At 41.3% G+C, this 18211-nt stretch overlaps 1 protein-coding gene across 3 annotated transcripts in view; it reads left to right on the top strand.

Annotated features, from left to right (window-relative positions):
- Positions 1-305: 305 nt before the first annotated feature.
- The window catches only part of TBC1D1 (TBC1 domain family member 1), a 209014-nt gene continuing 191108 nt past the window's right edge, over positions 306-18211 (top strand). For 2 of the 3 annotated variants that reach the window (XM_033106105.1, XM_033106108.1), the window contains exon 1: positions 10775-11191. In XM_033106105.1, the coding sequence (XP_032961996.1) occupies positions 10775-11191 (417 nt within the window). Of the gene's footprint in view, positions 440-10683; positions 11192-18211 lie in introns of those variants that run through there. The other variant, XM_033106104.1, reaches the window with a different exon arrangement.

Here is an 18211-nt window from a genome sequence, read left to right as displayed (position 1 = left end):
GACTCGTCCGCCCCGGCGGTGCCTCTCGGGCAGTCACAAGGCGTAGTGGGGAGGGAGAGGGCACCGCGTCCCCCTCTCAGGTCCCCGAGGACCAAGTCGGGACATCCCCGCGGCCGCCCTCCCCTCGCCTCCCCCGCGCTCGCCCAGCCCAGGAGGAGGAAACGCGAGCCGCGCGTAGACACCTCCTCCTCCTCCTTCTTCGCCGCCGCCGCCGCCACGGTGCCTGTTGCTGCCTCCGGCGCAGGACCCGCCGTTTCTCAGGCGGGTGGGGAAGAGGCGGGAGCTGAGCGGAGGGGCCCCTGCGAACCCCCTGCGGCTGGGAGCGCACAGCCCGCAGGCACGATGGACGCCCCGCCCGCCCCGGCCATCCCCGCGCCGCCCCGGAGCACCTGCGCGCCCCCGCCGGGCCCCGCGCTCTGAGCGCGCCGCCGCCGCACAGGTAGGCTCCTTCTCCGGCTTCAGCCACGCCACCCCGCTGTCCCTCCTCAGGGGCATCGTGAACGCCCCCCACCCCCCAGCACGACCCTGCGCTCCCGGGCCCGTGGAGAAGCCGGATTCCGGCGGCCCAGGGGCATTTCTGCTGTCCTAGCTGCCCGCAGGGCTCTTGGGGGAGGAAGTTTATTGCCACCTCTTCGCCCCCTTCTTGGACGAAAGCGAAACCTTCTAGTCCGTAACGACCCAGAGGTGGGACAGTTCCCTCCCTCTGCCCTCCTCCTCCCCTGCTCCCTGGTCCTCTCATCTCCTCCCTCCTCCCTCCCGCCAAATATCTCTAGGGCTAGCGTGTTTGTAAGGCGACCAGATTGAGGGGGAGGGCAGTCAGAGTAATCCCATGCCACCCTTTAAAAGTTCAGGGTACTTTGCAGTAGTAACTTTGGCAGCTGCACCGGTGCGCACAGCATTTCTTTCTATGGGCACATCCTGTACCAGTCATTTCGAAACCCTGCCTAATTGTTTCTAGCAGCTTCCTGATCACTGTGCGATTATGGGACCCCTCAAACTTTGCCACATGTTTTTATTTTTTAAAAGAGGTATCGTTTTCTTTGAAATCCACCTAGAGGCGGCTTTACTTGTGATTTTATTTAAAATATCTTCTTTGAAAGTTGCTTTAAAAGGAAAAGAAATTGAAAGTGATGACTGTTCCTTCCACCGGTTTAATTTCAGAGTGCCCCACATTAATGGATAGGTATTCCTATAGGTCCCTCATCACTCCTTTTAGATGATTGGATGATTTCATTTATTAATATAATCAGACTTTAAAAGAACATTTAAAAATGGCCTGGTTTAAATGGGTCACACCCAAGACACTCAGCTATCTCTACAAGTCCAAACTTCTAAACTGCAGAGGCCTTGACAAAGAGGCCCTTCTTTAGCAAAGCAGAAATGCATTCTCTTCCCCGGATTCCAGATGGGATTGGTTGGAGTTGGAGAATGGCCACCTGTAGGTTTTGTTGTGTGTTGGGAGCCTGCTCTGTGTGCGAGGGGTGGGTGGAACAATGAATGGGGAGCTGTTCCCGGAGGCTGGAAATCAGCTTGTACACCCATGTTTCTGAGCATTTCATGTTCTTTTACTCACTTGGATTAGGGACTCCCAAAGCAGGTGAGTTCTGCAACTTTTCCTAGATGCAGATGGATTCTCTTAGTTAGAGAGGAGGTGTGCCTCATGATCAGCTCCTTCCTGGGGACCCTGAAGACATTTCAGGAATACGGACATCGCATGGAAAAGTGTGTATAGAAAAGGATTGACTGCTTTTGTAAACAGGTGTTTTACATCTGCTGGAAATGAAATGCTATCACAGCCTCAAATCGACCTGTTTTTGTTTTTTGTTTTTCCCCAACCAAGTTACCGGGGAATAAGACTCTAAAAAGGGCTTTCTCTCTAGATTTATCTGTAAATAACCATTCACAATACACGAGCTACTGGATAGTGAACATAGACGTTGTGAATTAGAGGGCGCTGTGTGAAATGTTGAGGGCACATTGACTGAAGTGAACACAAGTAGAGTATCCTGAGACTATTAGCTGAGCTCAAGGAGATATAAAAGGAACTGAAAGCAGTAATAAAATCATCAGGCGATAATTAAAATAAATGCCTTTATGTGGATGTGTCCAGCTGTTTGCAAACCAGTAAAATAGGAGAAAAATTCATTGGTGTAGTGAGAAATGATTAGCATCAAAGTAAAGTTTTGCAAATGGGACTCGGTGCCATTGTCTATCATTATCTTCCCACTGAGTGCTCTAGGGATTTCCCTTTTTATTATGATAAGCTTTCTGGTGGGTGCAGTCATGTCAGTGTTTCATCCCATGTGACATTGTCCTAGTACCAGAGGGTTCGAGGAAGAAATGGGCAACTCCGAAGAAACACAGCTTGCCTCTTGTCTGTTGTTGCCCAGCTGTTGACAATCTCTGTCTCCCACTACTCTAGAAGGCAGCCTTCACTAGAGCGGCTTCATAGCAATCAGATGTACCACCCCTCCCCCTGCAGAGGCAGGGGTGGGTGGGTGGCTCCTTTCATGCCCAGATCTTCTAGGATCTTCTAGGATGTACCACTGGCAAGCAGCATGAGGCTTACCTATTCCCCATTCACATCAGCATCTCTAATCGTTATGCCTGGTGTAGGGCTGCTGGCTTGAGAGGATTCTGTCTTTGAATATGCTTCTAATTTTATGTCACAAAAGGACAACTCCCTCAGGCCCCTTTTACTACCTTCACAGCATTTCTCTGAAGTCCATAGTCTGCACTCTTCAGATTTCCAAATGACCTAAAATGTATATGAGCCCATTAGGGGGCTTACGTCTGCTTGTGTGCGGGTGCCTTGGCATAATATCCTTTTTTCCTTTTCCCTGTCTGCTGAGCTGTCCCTCTTGTTTCTTGGCTACATTAGTTCCAATATGTGATATGTTTCATGGCTCTTTTCTTTTCTTGGTCATTAAAACTAGGAGAAGCAGAATCTGTTCATTAAAATGACTGCATCCACAGAGCAGACAAGAAGTATATCTTGCTGATGATGGCAAAGGATTTATTTAGCTTTTCAGTGCAGAACTGTTACCATACAGTACAGTAGCCTTGGCTGACTTTTATCTTCATTTCTTCCTTTCCCACCCCACATTCTGATAAAATATTTTTAAACCATATTCTTCACAAAAGACATGAAGGTTTCCATTTTCAAGCTGAGATTTCCATTTGACGCATTCTTAGATTTAAGCGCAACGTGTCCCTTTTCAGGTTTCAAATGGTTAGAAAAAGATTTGGCATATTTGTACCATGTGAAATAATCTTGACACTTAGGTTTCAGTGAAGCTGTGCAGAATGTAGGGAATATGTTTTAGTACCAACAAAGCGGCATTTAGTTTTGAGTGTGCCCATTTCCTTTGTAACAAGCAGCAGCCTTTTTCTCTTAAAAAGAGAATGTACTCATTTAACAATACATTATTTATGATCAGTGAATCTACGCTTACAAAGTAGCTAAACACTTATGGGTTTGTTGCCAAACTTAATGAAGTTATCTATGTAAGTTCTTAGAACAGTGCCTGCCATATGGTGAGCATTCAATAAACATGCCTATTGCTATTATTACATTTATTTATTTTATACTTTTAGCTTATAACTTTGACATTTAGATTTGGATTACTGAGGCCAAGCCAGATTTAGATAGAAAAACAGCCCAGTTAATCCACTAGGAAGATATTTTTGAGTAATTCCGCTCTAGACATATTATTAGCTCATGAAGAATAAAAATTTGGGCATAAGACAGGTCTGGATTCAAATCCTACCTTCATTCACTAGCCTCGGGATCCTCATGTAACACAAGGATGATAAAACGTACTTATCAGACTTGTAAGAAAGCAGATCATATGTAACGTCCAAGAAGAGGCAGTTAGTCAATAGGTATTCCTCCAGCAAAGTGGTTAAGAGCAACACAAACTCTGTGGAAGGACCTGGATTCGAAATGTGGTTCTGCCACTTGCTACCAGTATGACTTTGAGCAAGTGACTTCATTTCTCTGTGCCAGCACCTTCCATCTCATCTCTCGTCTTTAAATTGGAGCTGATAATGATAGTAGTTCATCATAGTCCTTATTCCAATAGGATAATAACAGTCCTTATTGGCTAAGGTTGTTACGAGAGCTAAGTTGGTTAATAGACACATAGTAAGTGCTGTTATGTGTTAACAGTTACTTTTAGGAGAATAACTTAAAGCAGCGGCACAGGAGGGAAGGTTATACATAACCCCTGGAGGCTAGCTAGACACCCCCAGCCTTACCCCTGTATCCTGTGCAGTATAGAAGAAAATACAAGAAATGACGGTAGCATTCTAAATGAGTAGCCTTGAATTGGCTCTGATTTATATTGGAAGCAAATCATTCACAACATTGTTATGCATTAGATTGGACAGGCGCACGCCAGTGAGGGAGCGTCCTTGATGATGAAAAGGTTAGAACCACTGGCTCCAGGAGCTCCTTGTGATGGTGAACTAGAAGACTGCTTCAGAGGGACCTGTGGGCAGTTCCTGGGTGAGCAGCACGCTGCTCTGATTGGGTGAGGTTCTGTGCAGAAAATGGACAAATAGTTTATCCAAGCCAGTGGTCTTACTGCATGGTAAGAGTAGAGTATTCAGGTGGCGGAATAATTCTGTTCAGCTGCATGCCTACTCTATCTATCTGGGTTAAAGAACAGAAAGATTAAACCATGGATTCGCAAGAGAAGGTGAGTGGCCACCTGGGGACTCCCTGCCCACCCCAGGGGTCCCCAACAGCTAATCAGCATCAGCTGTTTCCTAAAGTGGCCTGGAGCTAGAAGCTTCCAACACCTATCCCTTTATCCGTTGCTCTTTCCCTCCTCCGCTCCCACCAGGAGCTGAGGGTGGAACCTAAGGAGGCTGCAGCTTGTTAGCTACTGGGAAGTTCCCACCCTACTTCTTGTGGTTTGCTAGGAGGGGGTGGCTGGGGGGCTGGGAAGAGAGGGAGTTCCCAATGGTGGCCTCCTAACTCCCACCATTGTTTCTTTTGCTTCCTGATCGATAAACCCCATCCTTTCTTCATGTACCTCCTCCACATTTATATTTTTGACAGGAAGATGAGAGCAGTTTTCTATCCCCACACAATGTCGGGGACATTTGGTGTTATACGTTATGAAAATTAGATTCACCAGATTTCAGAGATAGAAGAAAACGTGGGGATGATCTTGTTCCATTCGCTTATGAGAGTAAACTTAAGATTTGGAGAAGTTAAGTAACTTGCTTTCTTAACTTCACACTTGAAAGTGTTTTCAGGAGGAAACTGAGGTTCTTTGCAGCACTTGGATGGGAGTCAAAGACTTGGATTGTCCTAATTCTGTCACAAAATTTGGACAAGCCACTTAACTTCTCCAGAACCCAGTTTCCTCATTTCAAATATGAGGGAAATTTCTAAATGGTTTAAAAGAACCTTTCTAGCTTTAAATTTTTATGATTCTAAGTGCATGCTGTCAGGAATATTTTGCATAGCAGGACTCACTAACAAGATTATTGAATCTGTTCTAAAAAAAAAGCATCTTTGTATTTGGGATGCCTACCATATTTAGGGACTGTGGTAGGTAGGAGTTGTGTAGAATACAGATGGTCTCTGCAAGGGATAGGCCTTGTACACACAGAACATAGCTAAGAACATTCTTAGTGATCGTATGAGGTGCAAGAGGCCCCTTGGGAGAGTCGGTTCTACCTGCGTCTTACGGGATGGTCAGGGGTTGCAGGCAAATCATGTAGATTGATATGGCTTAAAAAATAATCTAATGGTTTGTTAGTATTCTCTGAGTAGCTCATCTGTTTCATGTAACTTTTTATTGAAATGTAATACAAGCAGTTGCCTGGTCTAAGTTACCTTGAATCTTACATCAACAGAATCAAAAGTGCTTATAAATAAATTATGGCTATATTTGAGGTAGAATTTATTATTTGATAGTTTATAAAGTGTTAAGGTCCAATCTACCTTTTACAGAGATACTAAGAATGTGCCCCAGCCGGTTGAAAAGTGAAAACTTTAGGCGTTCAGATAGTTTTGTCAGTGAAACGGCAGAACACATTTGATGACTGATTACTTACCAAATGATTGAAATGACTGAATTGTGGATTTTTTTGTTTTGCACTAGGTATATAGATTCCCTTATAAGAAAACCAAAAGTAATTTTGTGATGCTTGTTGCCACCGTATTAATAAATGCCTCATCTACACTGATTGTGAGGTCCCGGCTCTTTGCTTTATAATAATTCTAGTGCTTCTTTAAACATGTCTTGGGATTAGCAGCTGTCAACGGTTAGAACTTGAAACAGATTCAGTTACAGGAGTGGAAGCTGAGCCAGACATTTAATGCCACTTTCACCTGTAGGTGAGAGAGAGAAAAGAAGAGAGAGAGAGAGAGAGAGACACCATTATTTATGGGGTTATACGAGGTCGGACAATTAAGTTCATGAACTCATCCTAGAAAAAGTGCTACACTCCTCCTTGCTGAATATCATTACGGTCACCTTCCAAGTACTCCCTTTGGGAAGCTATGCACCGATGCCAGCACCTAGTCCATCCTTCAAAGCAATTTTGAAACTCTTTTTCTGGAATGGCCATCAGAGCTGTCATCGTATTACACTTGATGTCCTGAATGTCATAAAAATGTCTTCCTTTCAATATTTCCTTTATTTTCGGGTAAAGAAAGAAGTCACTGGGCCAGATCAGGTGAGTAGGGAGGGTGTTCCAATACAGTTATTTGTTTACTGGCTAAAAACTCCCTCATAGACAGTGCTGTGTGAGCTGGTGCATTGTTATGATACAAGAGCCATGAGTTGTTGGCGAAAAGATAGTTTTCGTCTAACTTTTTCATGCAGCCCTTTCAGCACTGCCAAATAGTAAACTTGGTGAACTGTTTGTCCAGTTGGTACAAATTCATAATGAATAATCCCTCTGATATCAAAAAAGGTTAGCTACATCATTGTAACAAGTTCACGAACTTAATTGTCAGACCTCATATGAACTTCAGGTCTGTTTTCATCAAAATAAACTGTACTTTAAAGGAAAAGAGACAGGGAATGTACTTTCATGAAATATGTTGTCGCTCTAAATAAAGTGGGAGTATTTGCACTTCTGAACATTTGAAAGAAAAACATTAGCTCTGAACTGTGTTCAAATTATATTAAAAAGCTCTTAGCATATATGTATATATATCATATAGAAAAACAGAGTAAAAAGAAGAGACTTCTGTTCTAGTTCAGAAGAGGTTTAGAATTTCCCTATTGATTTTAAAACTCTCAAACCTTAAAAGTTGAAGAAGCTTATAGTCTTGGTGAGGGACTACAATGAATATGATGATTAGATGTGAAGTGTAGAAGCACGTCATAATGGATGCCCTAAATCACCTTGCACGAAACAGGTGGTAGTTTCTTGAGCCATGACTTAAATAGGAGTTGGAACTAGTTTAGAGGACAAGAGTCAGATCTTCGGGAGATAATTCAGCATGGGTCTCTAGTGTGTCTACATATCTTGCGAACAAAGGCACTGCTTTTGTTCTGAACTACCTTTTCAATCTTTTTTTAAAAATAGCAAACAGCCATGGAAGATAGAAATAGTGTCTCCCTCTGGAGCATACATACTTACTCCCTATTATAAAATATTCGGTCTCCCCAAACTCAGGTGCCTTTCTTGTAACCCAGTTTGGATGCAGATGTCACCCTGCATGTGGGAATTGGGAGTCAAGGAACTGGTGCTGACTCTCTGGCTGCTGCATTGCTCTGAGTAATAATACATCGTCCTTTGTCTCAGACCCAGGAGTCTCATGTCTTCTACCAGCAGGCTAACGTGTCAGGCTAACATGTTAGTTTGCATGTAGAGTAAAATTTCAGACCCTTTACAGTTTGTGACAGGTCCTATGTTCCTGGAAGATACGAACAGTATGCACTATGGCTCAGAAGCATGAGAAATAACGTCCGTGGTGAACCATACCTAGTTCTCTATCTTCACCAAACAGTGCACAAAGGAGGGCATTTTAGGGGAGAATATGAGGTTGGAGATACAGACAGGACCAGATTCCAAAGAGACCTTATATACCATGTAGAAGACTTTAGATTGTTATGGGGCAGTTATTTATTAAGGATTTTTTAGCAGAGGAGTGACATGATCAGTTTTGTGTGTCAGTTCAATCACTCTAGGAAATATGTGAAGGATGGATTGAAGATTGGGGCACTTTGTCTCCAGTTGAGAATAGATAAGATATATGTAGATGTAGAGCCAGTTCAGAAGTAGTGATAGGATGAAGAAGGAATCTGAATGACTTGTCTTAGTCCATTCAGGCTGCTATAACAGCATACACCACAGACAGGTGGTTTATAAACAACAGAAATGTCTTTCTCACAGTTCTGGAGGCTAAGAAGTCCGTGATCAAGGTGCCGGCAGATTCAGTGTCTGGTGATGGCCCACTTCCTGGTGTATAGACAGCCATCATTTTTCTATGGGAGGGGCAAGGGAGCTCTTTGGGTCCCTTTTGTAAGGGCACTAATTCCATTCATGCGGGCTGCACCCTCGTCACCTAATCACCTCCTAAAGACCCCACCTCCTAAGAGCATCATATTGAAAATTAGAATTTCATAGTATGAATTTGGGGGTGGGGGCAACACAAACCTTTAGTCTATAACAATGACTCCCTGGCTTGTGCCGTGGGCAATAAAATACATGTTGATGCTTGTCGTGGAGATAGAGCTTATAGGAAGGAAGAGAAGTTTTGAGAACAAGGGAAGTGAGACTGAGTTAGTTTTAAAATAATTACGTTGAGACTGAGGTGCCTATAGGTAGGCTATCCAGACAGAAATATTTAATGGCCTGTCCTGATCTGGAACTTTTTGAATTTCAAGGGGAGACAAACACTTGGGAATGAATCATCAGGGTATATGTAGAAAATGCATTCTTTTTTCTTTTTTTCTTTTTTTTCCAGTTTCAGGTGTACAAAACAATGTAAGAGGTAGAGGCATTCTCGTGCAGCATTCCGGAGGATAGGTTGAGAATAAGGTGCAGACTCCCCCATGTCACCCGTGACAAGTAACTCAAGCTCTCTAGGCCTCAGTTTCCTAGGTCACAAATATGGCAATAATAGTCTCCAACTGAGACTAAGGTGAGGGATAAAGGTTGTTATGAAGATGAAATGAGATAGCACATGCAAAGTGCCTGGTACTTAATAAAAGTAATCTGTGAGCAGCAGCATAGGTAGGAGTGTTAGAATGTGGTTGTTAACCCGCTTAGAATGTGAGATTGTCCAAAGAAAGCAGGTGGAATGAGAGGAGACGACGGCGTGGAACAGGGAAAGAAAGCTGTCAAAGAACCTGAAAAGAAGCAACCCAAGAGCTAAGATGAGAACCGGAAGTTTCAAACAGGAAGGAGTGGTCACTGTTGAGAAATTCGTCGGAGAGAACAGTGCAGTTCAGGACTTAAAAGCCCCTCTGGATTTCACAACCAGAAGCTGTGGGCAATCCTACCAGGAGCGATTTCAGTGGCTCCTTGGTGTTTCTAGTCACAAACCAGATTGTAGATGGACAGTAGGAAGTGGAGACAGCATAGACTTTATCTTGAAGAAATGTGTGTAGGGAAGGAGGAGCTATGGCTGGGGGAGGTTTGAAGTCAAGGGAAAATACCTTTATTAATAGTATGGGAGAGACTTCATTCACTCCTTTAAAATATGGATTGAGCCTGTTCTGAGTCAGGAGCTGTGCTAGGCCCCGGGATGCCATGGTGAATCAGACAGATGTGACCCCCTGCCTTCATTGAGTTTCTCCCCAGCATGTGTATACGTGCTCAGGGAATGCATGGGAGGGTGAAAATCCAGGGAGCAAATGAGTAGAGAATAGGGCTTGAGATGCTGTAGACAGCTCAGCTGTGGCCAGCAAGGTTGTGCCATCCAAAAGCACAGGAAGGTGTTAGGATACATCAAATATGGTTGTTGAAAATCATCCATAGAGAGGGAAAGGCAGTTCAGAGAGTTTGGGTCTAGTAGAAGCAACACCCTCTATTTTGATGAGGAAGGGCAAAGTGTTGGGGTGATGGCTTATAGTACATGAATTAAGCAAAACAATATTTATGATGGTGTTTGGAACATAATATGCACCGAGTACCTGTTAATGGAAATTGAATTTGTGATTCAGAACCTCTGAACTATATACATCAGGGAGAGTCTTTTAAAACTTAAGTGGCATCATAAGCGATAAGGGATTAAAACTGCTCTGTAGACTGTGATGATGATGGATAGCTGATACTTTTTTTCGCACGATTACTTTTTTGGAGGGGGGTAGTTACCAGTACTGAATTTGATTATCTTAAAAAAACAAACCTCTTTGAAACATATGGTAACTAATACAACAGGGTTTCAAGCTTCCCAAGTAGCATTATATTGTTTTCAATCGTGCTTGCCTTTGTGGGTTCTGTGAAGCGTAAGTTTAACAGGAATTTCCTGGTGGGATCTTTGTAACCTGTCGTAAGTGTGACATTTATGGCATTTTAGGTTTTATATGAAATGCAATTGCAAGAAAGCTCTTTCTCAGCAGAGCAGCTTATTTGAACTAATGCCTATTTCTTCCTATGTTTGAATTTCAGACTGTTAAGTTCTTCTGAGATAATAACTCTTTGAAAGTAGCTATTGCTGTGACTTCATTAAATTCCAATGCCTCTGTGTTTCTCCCCCAGGATTCTGCACCAGAAGCACGTAAAATAGATTGCTTGGTCTAAAATAGAAAAGAGTGGCAACATTTTGCTGAGTTTCCAGACCTTTCCCAAGATGGAACCAATAACATTCACAGCGAGGAAACATCCGTTTCCTACTGAGGTCTGGGTGGACTTTGGCCTCCAGCTGGTGGGCTCCTTGCCGGTGCATGCTCTGACCACCATGCCCATGCTGCCGTGGGTCGTGGCAGAGGTGCGACGGCTCAGTGGGCAGTCCTCCATAAAGGAGCCTGGTAGCAAGCAAGTCCGGCTTTGTGTTTCACCCTCCGGACTGAGATGTGAACCTGAGCCAGGAAAAAGTCAACAATGGGATCCCCTGATCTGTTCCAGCATCTTCGAGTGTAAGCCTCAGCACGTGCATAAGCTGATTCACAACAGTCACGACCCAAGTTACTTTGCTTGTCTGATTAAGGACGATGCAGCCAATAAGCGGAGTATCTGCTACGTGTTCAAAGCTGATGATCAAACAAAAGTAAGTGGGGGTGACCAAACGATTAAGATGTGACTGGATGGGCTTTCTTGTGCGAGGGTCCAGACATTCATTTTATATGTACTGGAGTGAATAAGACATAATAGTGAGTTATACATAGATTATATCACTGGATCTGTGGTTTATGGGGATAGTTTCTTTATAATTTTGAAGAACACTTGATAACAGATATTAGAAATTATAAGTTTCTAAGTTCAAAAATTCAAAAGACGAATCGGTCTAAACTTATAAATAAAAGCTGAACTGTTAGGATGCAGATCGTTTAAGGAGTATGTCCTAAAGCGGTGCTCCTCAGACAGAAGCATGCACGTGAGTCACCTGGGGGTCTTCTGCTCTAGTAGGTAAGGGGTGGACCTAAGACTGCATTTCTAACGAGCTGCCAGGTGATGCTAATACTGGCTCCTCTGCAGGTTGCACTTTGAGTAGCAAAGCTCTAGATCAGTGAGCTGTCCATTTTTTGATCCTGTTAATAAAAAATATGTATTTGTGAACTGTAAGAATACGATTAGCCACTTCCCCAAGGCACAGTGTTCATTTTGGCAAGGACCATTCATAAGAATAGTGGATACGAATCTCAGTTTTGATACTTTAAGAACTTTTTTTTTTTTTTGCCAACTTCATGTTAGATCTGATTAGTTTGTTATTGTTATAGCTCATGATGTGGCTGGGAAAAGTATTATATGAGAAATAGTAAAAATGGCATCAGCGCTACTATTTTCCTGTTCATTGGTGCTTGCGTTGTTGTTGGCATTTTTGCAGTTCAGTGCAGGACTCATTTAAAGTCCATTCTGTGAGGGTTAGTTTAGATAAAATTGAAAATACAGTCCTTTCTCAATCGGGCCCATGTAAACTGCAATTTGGTAGTCTATGGAAAGCAAACAAACAGGCGAGGGCCCTGCTGCTAACCCCAAACAGCTGAGGGCCCCACTGCTAACCTGTGAACCCAGGAGTACTCATGCTAGGCCCCCTGCGTGGCTGGCTGAGGATGCCAGTGTCAATCCGTGTGCCAAAGGTCAGTAAATAGAAATGCTAATGTTTTCTCCCTGCATCCCACTGGAAGTTTTACATACCGTCTAGGGTGCACAGAACTCATTTGGAAATTAATGTCCTTGGTGATTAAGTAGATTTGTGGAAATTCACTTTTGTTTGGTCATTCCTTGTTTCTTTGTACTCATTCGTTCAGTGACTGCTGCTCCAGACACCATACCAGTGGATATTAGTACGGGCTAGAAGGGAGGCAGAAGCGTTAATAGGTAAAGACCATTTCCGTGTATAGGGCATGATGGGGAAGACAGAGAATGGAGCCTAACACACCAGAGTGTAAGGAAGTCTTTTTGAAATAAAGGCTAACCTTAAGCTTAAATTTCTATATTACCCGCAAAAGTGGATAGCTGCTTATCGTAAGTCATTTAATGTTATTGTCCATGCATCTCAAATAGCATCCTCAAATAGCAGGATAGCATACTGGTTTGGAGGTTCAGAGGGACTGACTCCCTGGATTCCAGTTGTTGACTGAATGTAAATGAATCAGGAGGCTTTGGCTAGAATTAAATGATAAAGATTTATTCAAGGATCTTAGGGTTTGCAAACCAGAGACACAACTAGGCAATATGCAGAATGTTCTAAAGATGAAAGAAAATCTGAGGGTTCTTACAGTAAAAAGTACATTCTTGGGAAAAATCAGTCCTGTATTCTTAGCTTCTGGATTTGTCCAAGATGGTAATCCTCTAGATAACCTGTGGTCTGGATACTAGATGTCAGGTAGTCTGAACAATGGATTTCAGATGGTCTGGATATGTGAACATTCTTTCCTTAGTCCTTTAGGGAGTAATTAGAGGGCTACCTGGAGGCTTGATGTATACTTAAGTATTGACATAGGACTGAAAAGTTCAAAAGTTTATGTTCCCAGGCTAGTTTATACAAGGATAGAATTGTTTCCTCATGCCTCACCCTAGTTGCATTTAGCATCTTGACTATAGTTGACTCCATTTTATTTCTTCACTTTATTCCTCACGGTCCTACCTGCCACCTATAAACTGGCCTCAGGCCAACACGGAGCCTGTTTTCTCATCTGTAAAATGGGGATAATTATAGTCTATCTCACAAAGTTGCTGGGAAGACTAAATGAGGTAGAACAGGACCTGGAACTTAATAAGCATTTATAACCATGAAAAATGTCCATCAAAGAAAGTTTTAGTGGAAGCAGATTATATGCTAATTTCATTTCTAGTCTTAAGTAAAAAGAAAAAAAGAGATCAAAATGAGTGTCTTCAGCTCTCAGAATAAGATCCTGGTCATCTTTAAGGAACATTTTGTAAACTAGACACTTATAAACTTCATAAATAAACTTAATGGTTTCTGTTATTTGGGCAAATTCCAGAATGAGAATTAGAGGACAGAACAGCCTGTCCTTACTCCAGGCTGGCTCTATATAAGGACTGAGTTTCCTTGGGGAGAGTTGTTGCATGGAATAGTTGTTCAGCACTTTACACTTTTGACTTTTCCCAAAATCTTTTCCCAAAGATTTGACTTTTCCCAAAATCTTTCACAGCCATCTGAGAATAGGCCAGTCATTCAGATACATGACAGAAAGTAGAGATTGATAACTACATTCTGTAACTGGGGCTTCTAGTCTTACAAAAAATAAAGAATTGCCCTTACTCTATATTCATATTTCTATATTCATAGAAATATGAATTACTTCTTAAGTTACTTTTGGCTTGCATACAATTTTTACAAATACAAATTGCCAGTAGTCATAGTAATAAATTGCTGTCATGCTGCTCATTTTATAAAATAATAATTTGTCACATAGACACTTCGATCCGTGATCCTGTTGTTGGAAACTGAATGGAAAACCAAATTGCCTATGATTGTAACTGACATGGTATCTTTTATGTTTTTGGGATGTCCCTGGTGCTGTATCTCATAACACAGGATTACACGTATGTGCTATAGGAGCATGTTAACTTACGCCATCATTTCTCTTTCCTATTTGTAACATTTGCTCAGTGAAATAATTCTTTAGATTAGGACCACTTCTAAGTAGATACGGTCAGCATCAACTGTGTTTACCAGAGGAGATCTATGCGTTAACTGCCAGGGTCATAAGCACAAAACTGAGAGGACACCCATTGATCCACATAAACACCAATTTACTGAGGAATGTCTAGGGAGAAGAGGCATGTAAAAGAGTAATTTCATACGCACAACATGAAATTCTGTTTCTTATTGTATGATCCATAGCATATAGTCAAGGTGATCCACAGAGAAAGGCTTCCATGATCAAAACACATTAGGGCATCATCTCAAACTTTTTGATCTGAGGACCTCTTTCCACCCTTAGAAATTATTGAGGATCCCAAAGAGCTGTAGTTTATATGGGTTATATCTATTAATACTTAATGTATTAGAAATGTAAAACTGAGAAATTATACAGGCATTCATTTATTTAAAATTTAATCAATTATTTCATTAAAATCTTATTTTAATTACTACATAATTAAAATTTTATTTAATTATTAAATAATCTCCTTAAACATAAGTTCCTTACATGTTAGTATAAATATCATTTTTGTGAAAAAATAACCATATTTTCCAAAAAAATTTTAGTGATGAGTGGCATAATTTTACTTTTTTTGGCAAATCTCTTTAATGTGTAGACTGATAGACAACTACTGGATTCTCAGCTGCTTCTTCATTCATTCTGTTGTGATGTGTTGTTTTGGTTGAGTATATGAGGAAAGGTTGGCCTCACACGAATATGGACTAGGAAAAATGAAAAAATATATTGTAGCCTTTTAATAAAAATTTTTCTTTAACACTATACCAAAACTCAACAAGCAGTAGTTTCTTAAAGGTTTGTTGCAATATGAGCTCTGAAACCATATCAAAGCACTTTTTGTACTTTGTTATCTTAAGATCCATTGCTCTATCTTGCACTTTAATGAATCCTTTAGACATGCGTGATTCTGTAATTATTGGAAAATATTGGTTTACTAAATTATGCAGACCACACTCTGAGAACCACTATATTAGGGGAACACTGTATTTTCTCTGCTGTGCTTGAGTTGTACTATTAGTCCATTAAATCCCCAGATTTATTAGACCATAGATTATATTTTCTCATAAAGTCCAAGAATATCCTTCCGAGCACATGAGGACAGAGTGGCATAAGGTTCTGGGTAGAAGTCTAGTTTTAAATTTCAGGTTGTGGGGGCTGAAAAATATTAATACTTTTCCTCCCACCTTCTAAGTTTCTCTAGCTGAGCTAATAATCAAATTATCATGGGGCAAAGTAACAGAAGAAAAGCAAAATTTTAATACATGTGCGTGGAGAGTTCACATAGGCATGAAAATTCCAAAGACAATGAGACAACATTGGGTAGATGTGACATTTTGGACAAAGGAGAAAAGGGTGGGGACAGGGTACTAGATTTCAGAAGTGAAAATGGGCAATTTATAGGAAGCTAGGAAGAGCAGAACACACGTGGCGGGGCATTCTTGTTGGGCTACTCAGAAACAGTGGGACGCAGGAGGTATCTAGCTAACAGACCCCTGCCTGAAGACCTCTTATTTATCATATTTAATTCAAATTAGGATAAAGGGAACATCCTAAGAGCTCCTTTCCAAAGCAGGTTTTTGTCTATCTGAATCTCTCGGGCAGGAAAGCAGGGAGATCAAAGGGACTTTCTGAATCTTGTTTCTTAACAAACAGCTTGAAAGCAGTGTCCCAAAAGTCAGCATCAGAATGGCATAATTTTGGTCCCCTTCAAGGTCCAGGGCAGGAAATGATAATATCCTCTGGAAAACTGATGGTTGCATGAGTGACCTTGACTAGGTCTTTGCCGCATCACATCACAGCGAAATCAAGAGTTCTGCCCGGACTCAGCCCTAAAAAAAATGTAAAACCTAAGAAAATTATCTCGAGATTCTTCTCCAGTCCTTCAGCTTTGTCTAGTCTATGAAAATACACACTCAGGAAAACATCATATTTGCCACCCACTTTAGTGTTCCCTTTAGATCACTCGTAAGAGTATTTACATTTTAATCCTTTTCTTTATCTAAAGAGTAAAAATCTCCGCTTCCTTTAGAGACTTGCCAGCACTGAGTTTCAGGTAGTAGAAGTGTTGGGCTGGGGCTTTGGACATTGTACGTCAGAAGGAAAGAATGGATTTCCAAAAGGGAATGGCAGGGATTCCTGGGAGGGTAATACAGGGAAGGGGAGTGTAGGTTGTGTGCAGGTGAGGGGAAGGGACAGTGTGTGTGGGACCCAGGGTTTAAGTCAGAGATTGGGTATGTGAGAGTAGTTTTGCTATACATGCCCACTGTTTTTTAACTGACTTTACTTTTCATACCTGAAATATATCCTGGCTTTTCAAACTCTGTGCCTGACTGTATTCAGATTCTGATTTTCTGGATCTGGCATCCAGTCTGCGCACAGCATGGGTGTTTCCTAACGTGTCAGGACAGATGTATTGATGCACGAGTGCTCCGGGGCTGTCCCTTCTCCATCCTGCCTAAGAGGATCTTGTCTTTGCTAGAATCTTGCTAGCCTATTCTTCCCTCTCCCAAAGAGGCAGTATTATATCCTGCTGGAAAAGAAGCTAAGTTGATCTCCGTAAGGAAGTACTAAAACATTATGGATGGGGAGGAGGAGGAAAGTGTGAAAAAGGAGGCTGGGGTTGGGGTAAGTGAGCCAGAGTAACTGAACAGGAAGTAGAAGACTACTTACAGAAGAGGACATTAATAAATACTGCTGAGGAAGATGTACTTGAGAAAATGTCAATGTCCTTTAAGTGGATGGGTCTCCTTTTCTATGATTTTTGGCAAGTAAACTGCATTTCTTTACTTCTTTAATAATTTTTTTTTATTTTTCAATTACAGTTGACACACAATATTATATTAGTTTCGGGTGTAGAACATAGTGATTAGACATTTATATAACTTACAAAGTGATCACCCTGATGAATCTGGTACCCATCTGACACCATACATCGTTATTACAATATTATTGACGCTATTCCCTATGCTGTGCTTTGCATCTCCGTGACCATTTTGTAACCAGCAATCTGTACTTCTTAATCCCTTTTTCCTTTTCACCCATCCCCTCAAGCCCCCTCCCATCTGGCAATCATCAAAACATTCTCATATATATGAGTTTGGTTCTGTCTTATTTGTTCATTTGTTTTTTAGATTCCACATATAAATGAAATCATATGCATTTGTCTTTCTCTGTCTGACTTATTTCACTTAACTTAATACCCTCTAGGTCCATCCATGTTGTTACAGATGGCAAGATTTCATTCTTTCCTGTGACTGAGTAATATTCCATTGTATATATGTACCATTTCTTCATTATCCATTTGTCTATTGATGGACACTTAGGTTACTTCCATATCTTGGCAATTGTAAATAATGTTGCAATGAACATATGGATGCATGTGTCTTTCAATTCGTGCTTTGAGTTTATTTGGATAAATATCCAGAAATGGTATCACTGGATCCTTCTTTGTCTCTTATTATAGCCTTTGTCTTAAAGTCTATTTTGTTCAGTGTAAGTATTGTTACCCCAGCTTTTTTTTCTTTTTTGCTTCTATTTTCATGAAATATCTTTTTCCATCCCTTTGCTTTCAATCCGAAGTGAGTCTCTCGTAGGCAGCATATATAAGAGTCTTGTTTTCTTATCCATTCAACCACTTTATGTCTTTTGATTGAAACATTTTATCCATTAACATTTAAAGTAATTGTTGATAGATGTGGTTATTGCCATTTTATTATTTATACTTTTGATCTTGTTTTTTCCTTCATGTTAAAAAAGTTCCTGTAAGAGTCTTTGTAATACTGTTTTGGTGGTGATGAACTCCTTTAGCTTTTCCTTGTCTGGGAAATTCTTTCTCTGTTCTTCGATTCTAAATGATAGCTTTGCTGGGTACAGTAGTCTTGGTTGTAGGTCCTTGATTTTCATCATGTTGAATATTGTGTGCCAATCCCTCCTAGCCT

The sequence above is a fragment of the Rhinolophus ferrumequinum genome, chromosome 5 (assembly GCF_004115265.2).
Source record: "Rhinolophus ferrumequinum isolate MPI-CBG mRhiFer1 chromosome 5, mRhiFer1_v1.p, whole genome shotgun sequence".
NCBI lineage: Eukaryota > Metazoa > Chordata > Mammalia > Chiroptera > Rhinolophidae > Rhinolophus > Rhinolophus ferrumequinum.
Note: the sequence above shows the minus strand (reverse complement) of the source record. Positions and strands in the feature narration are given on the sequence as shown.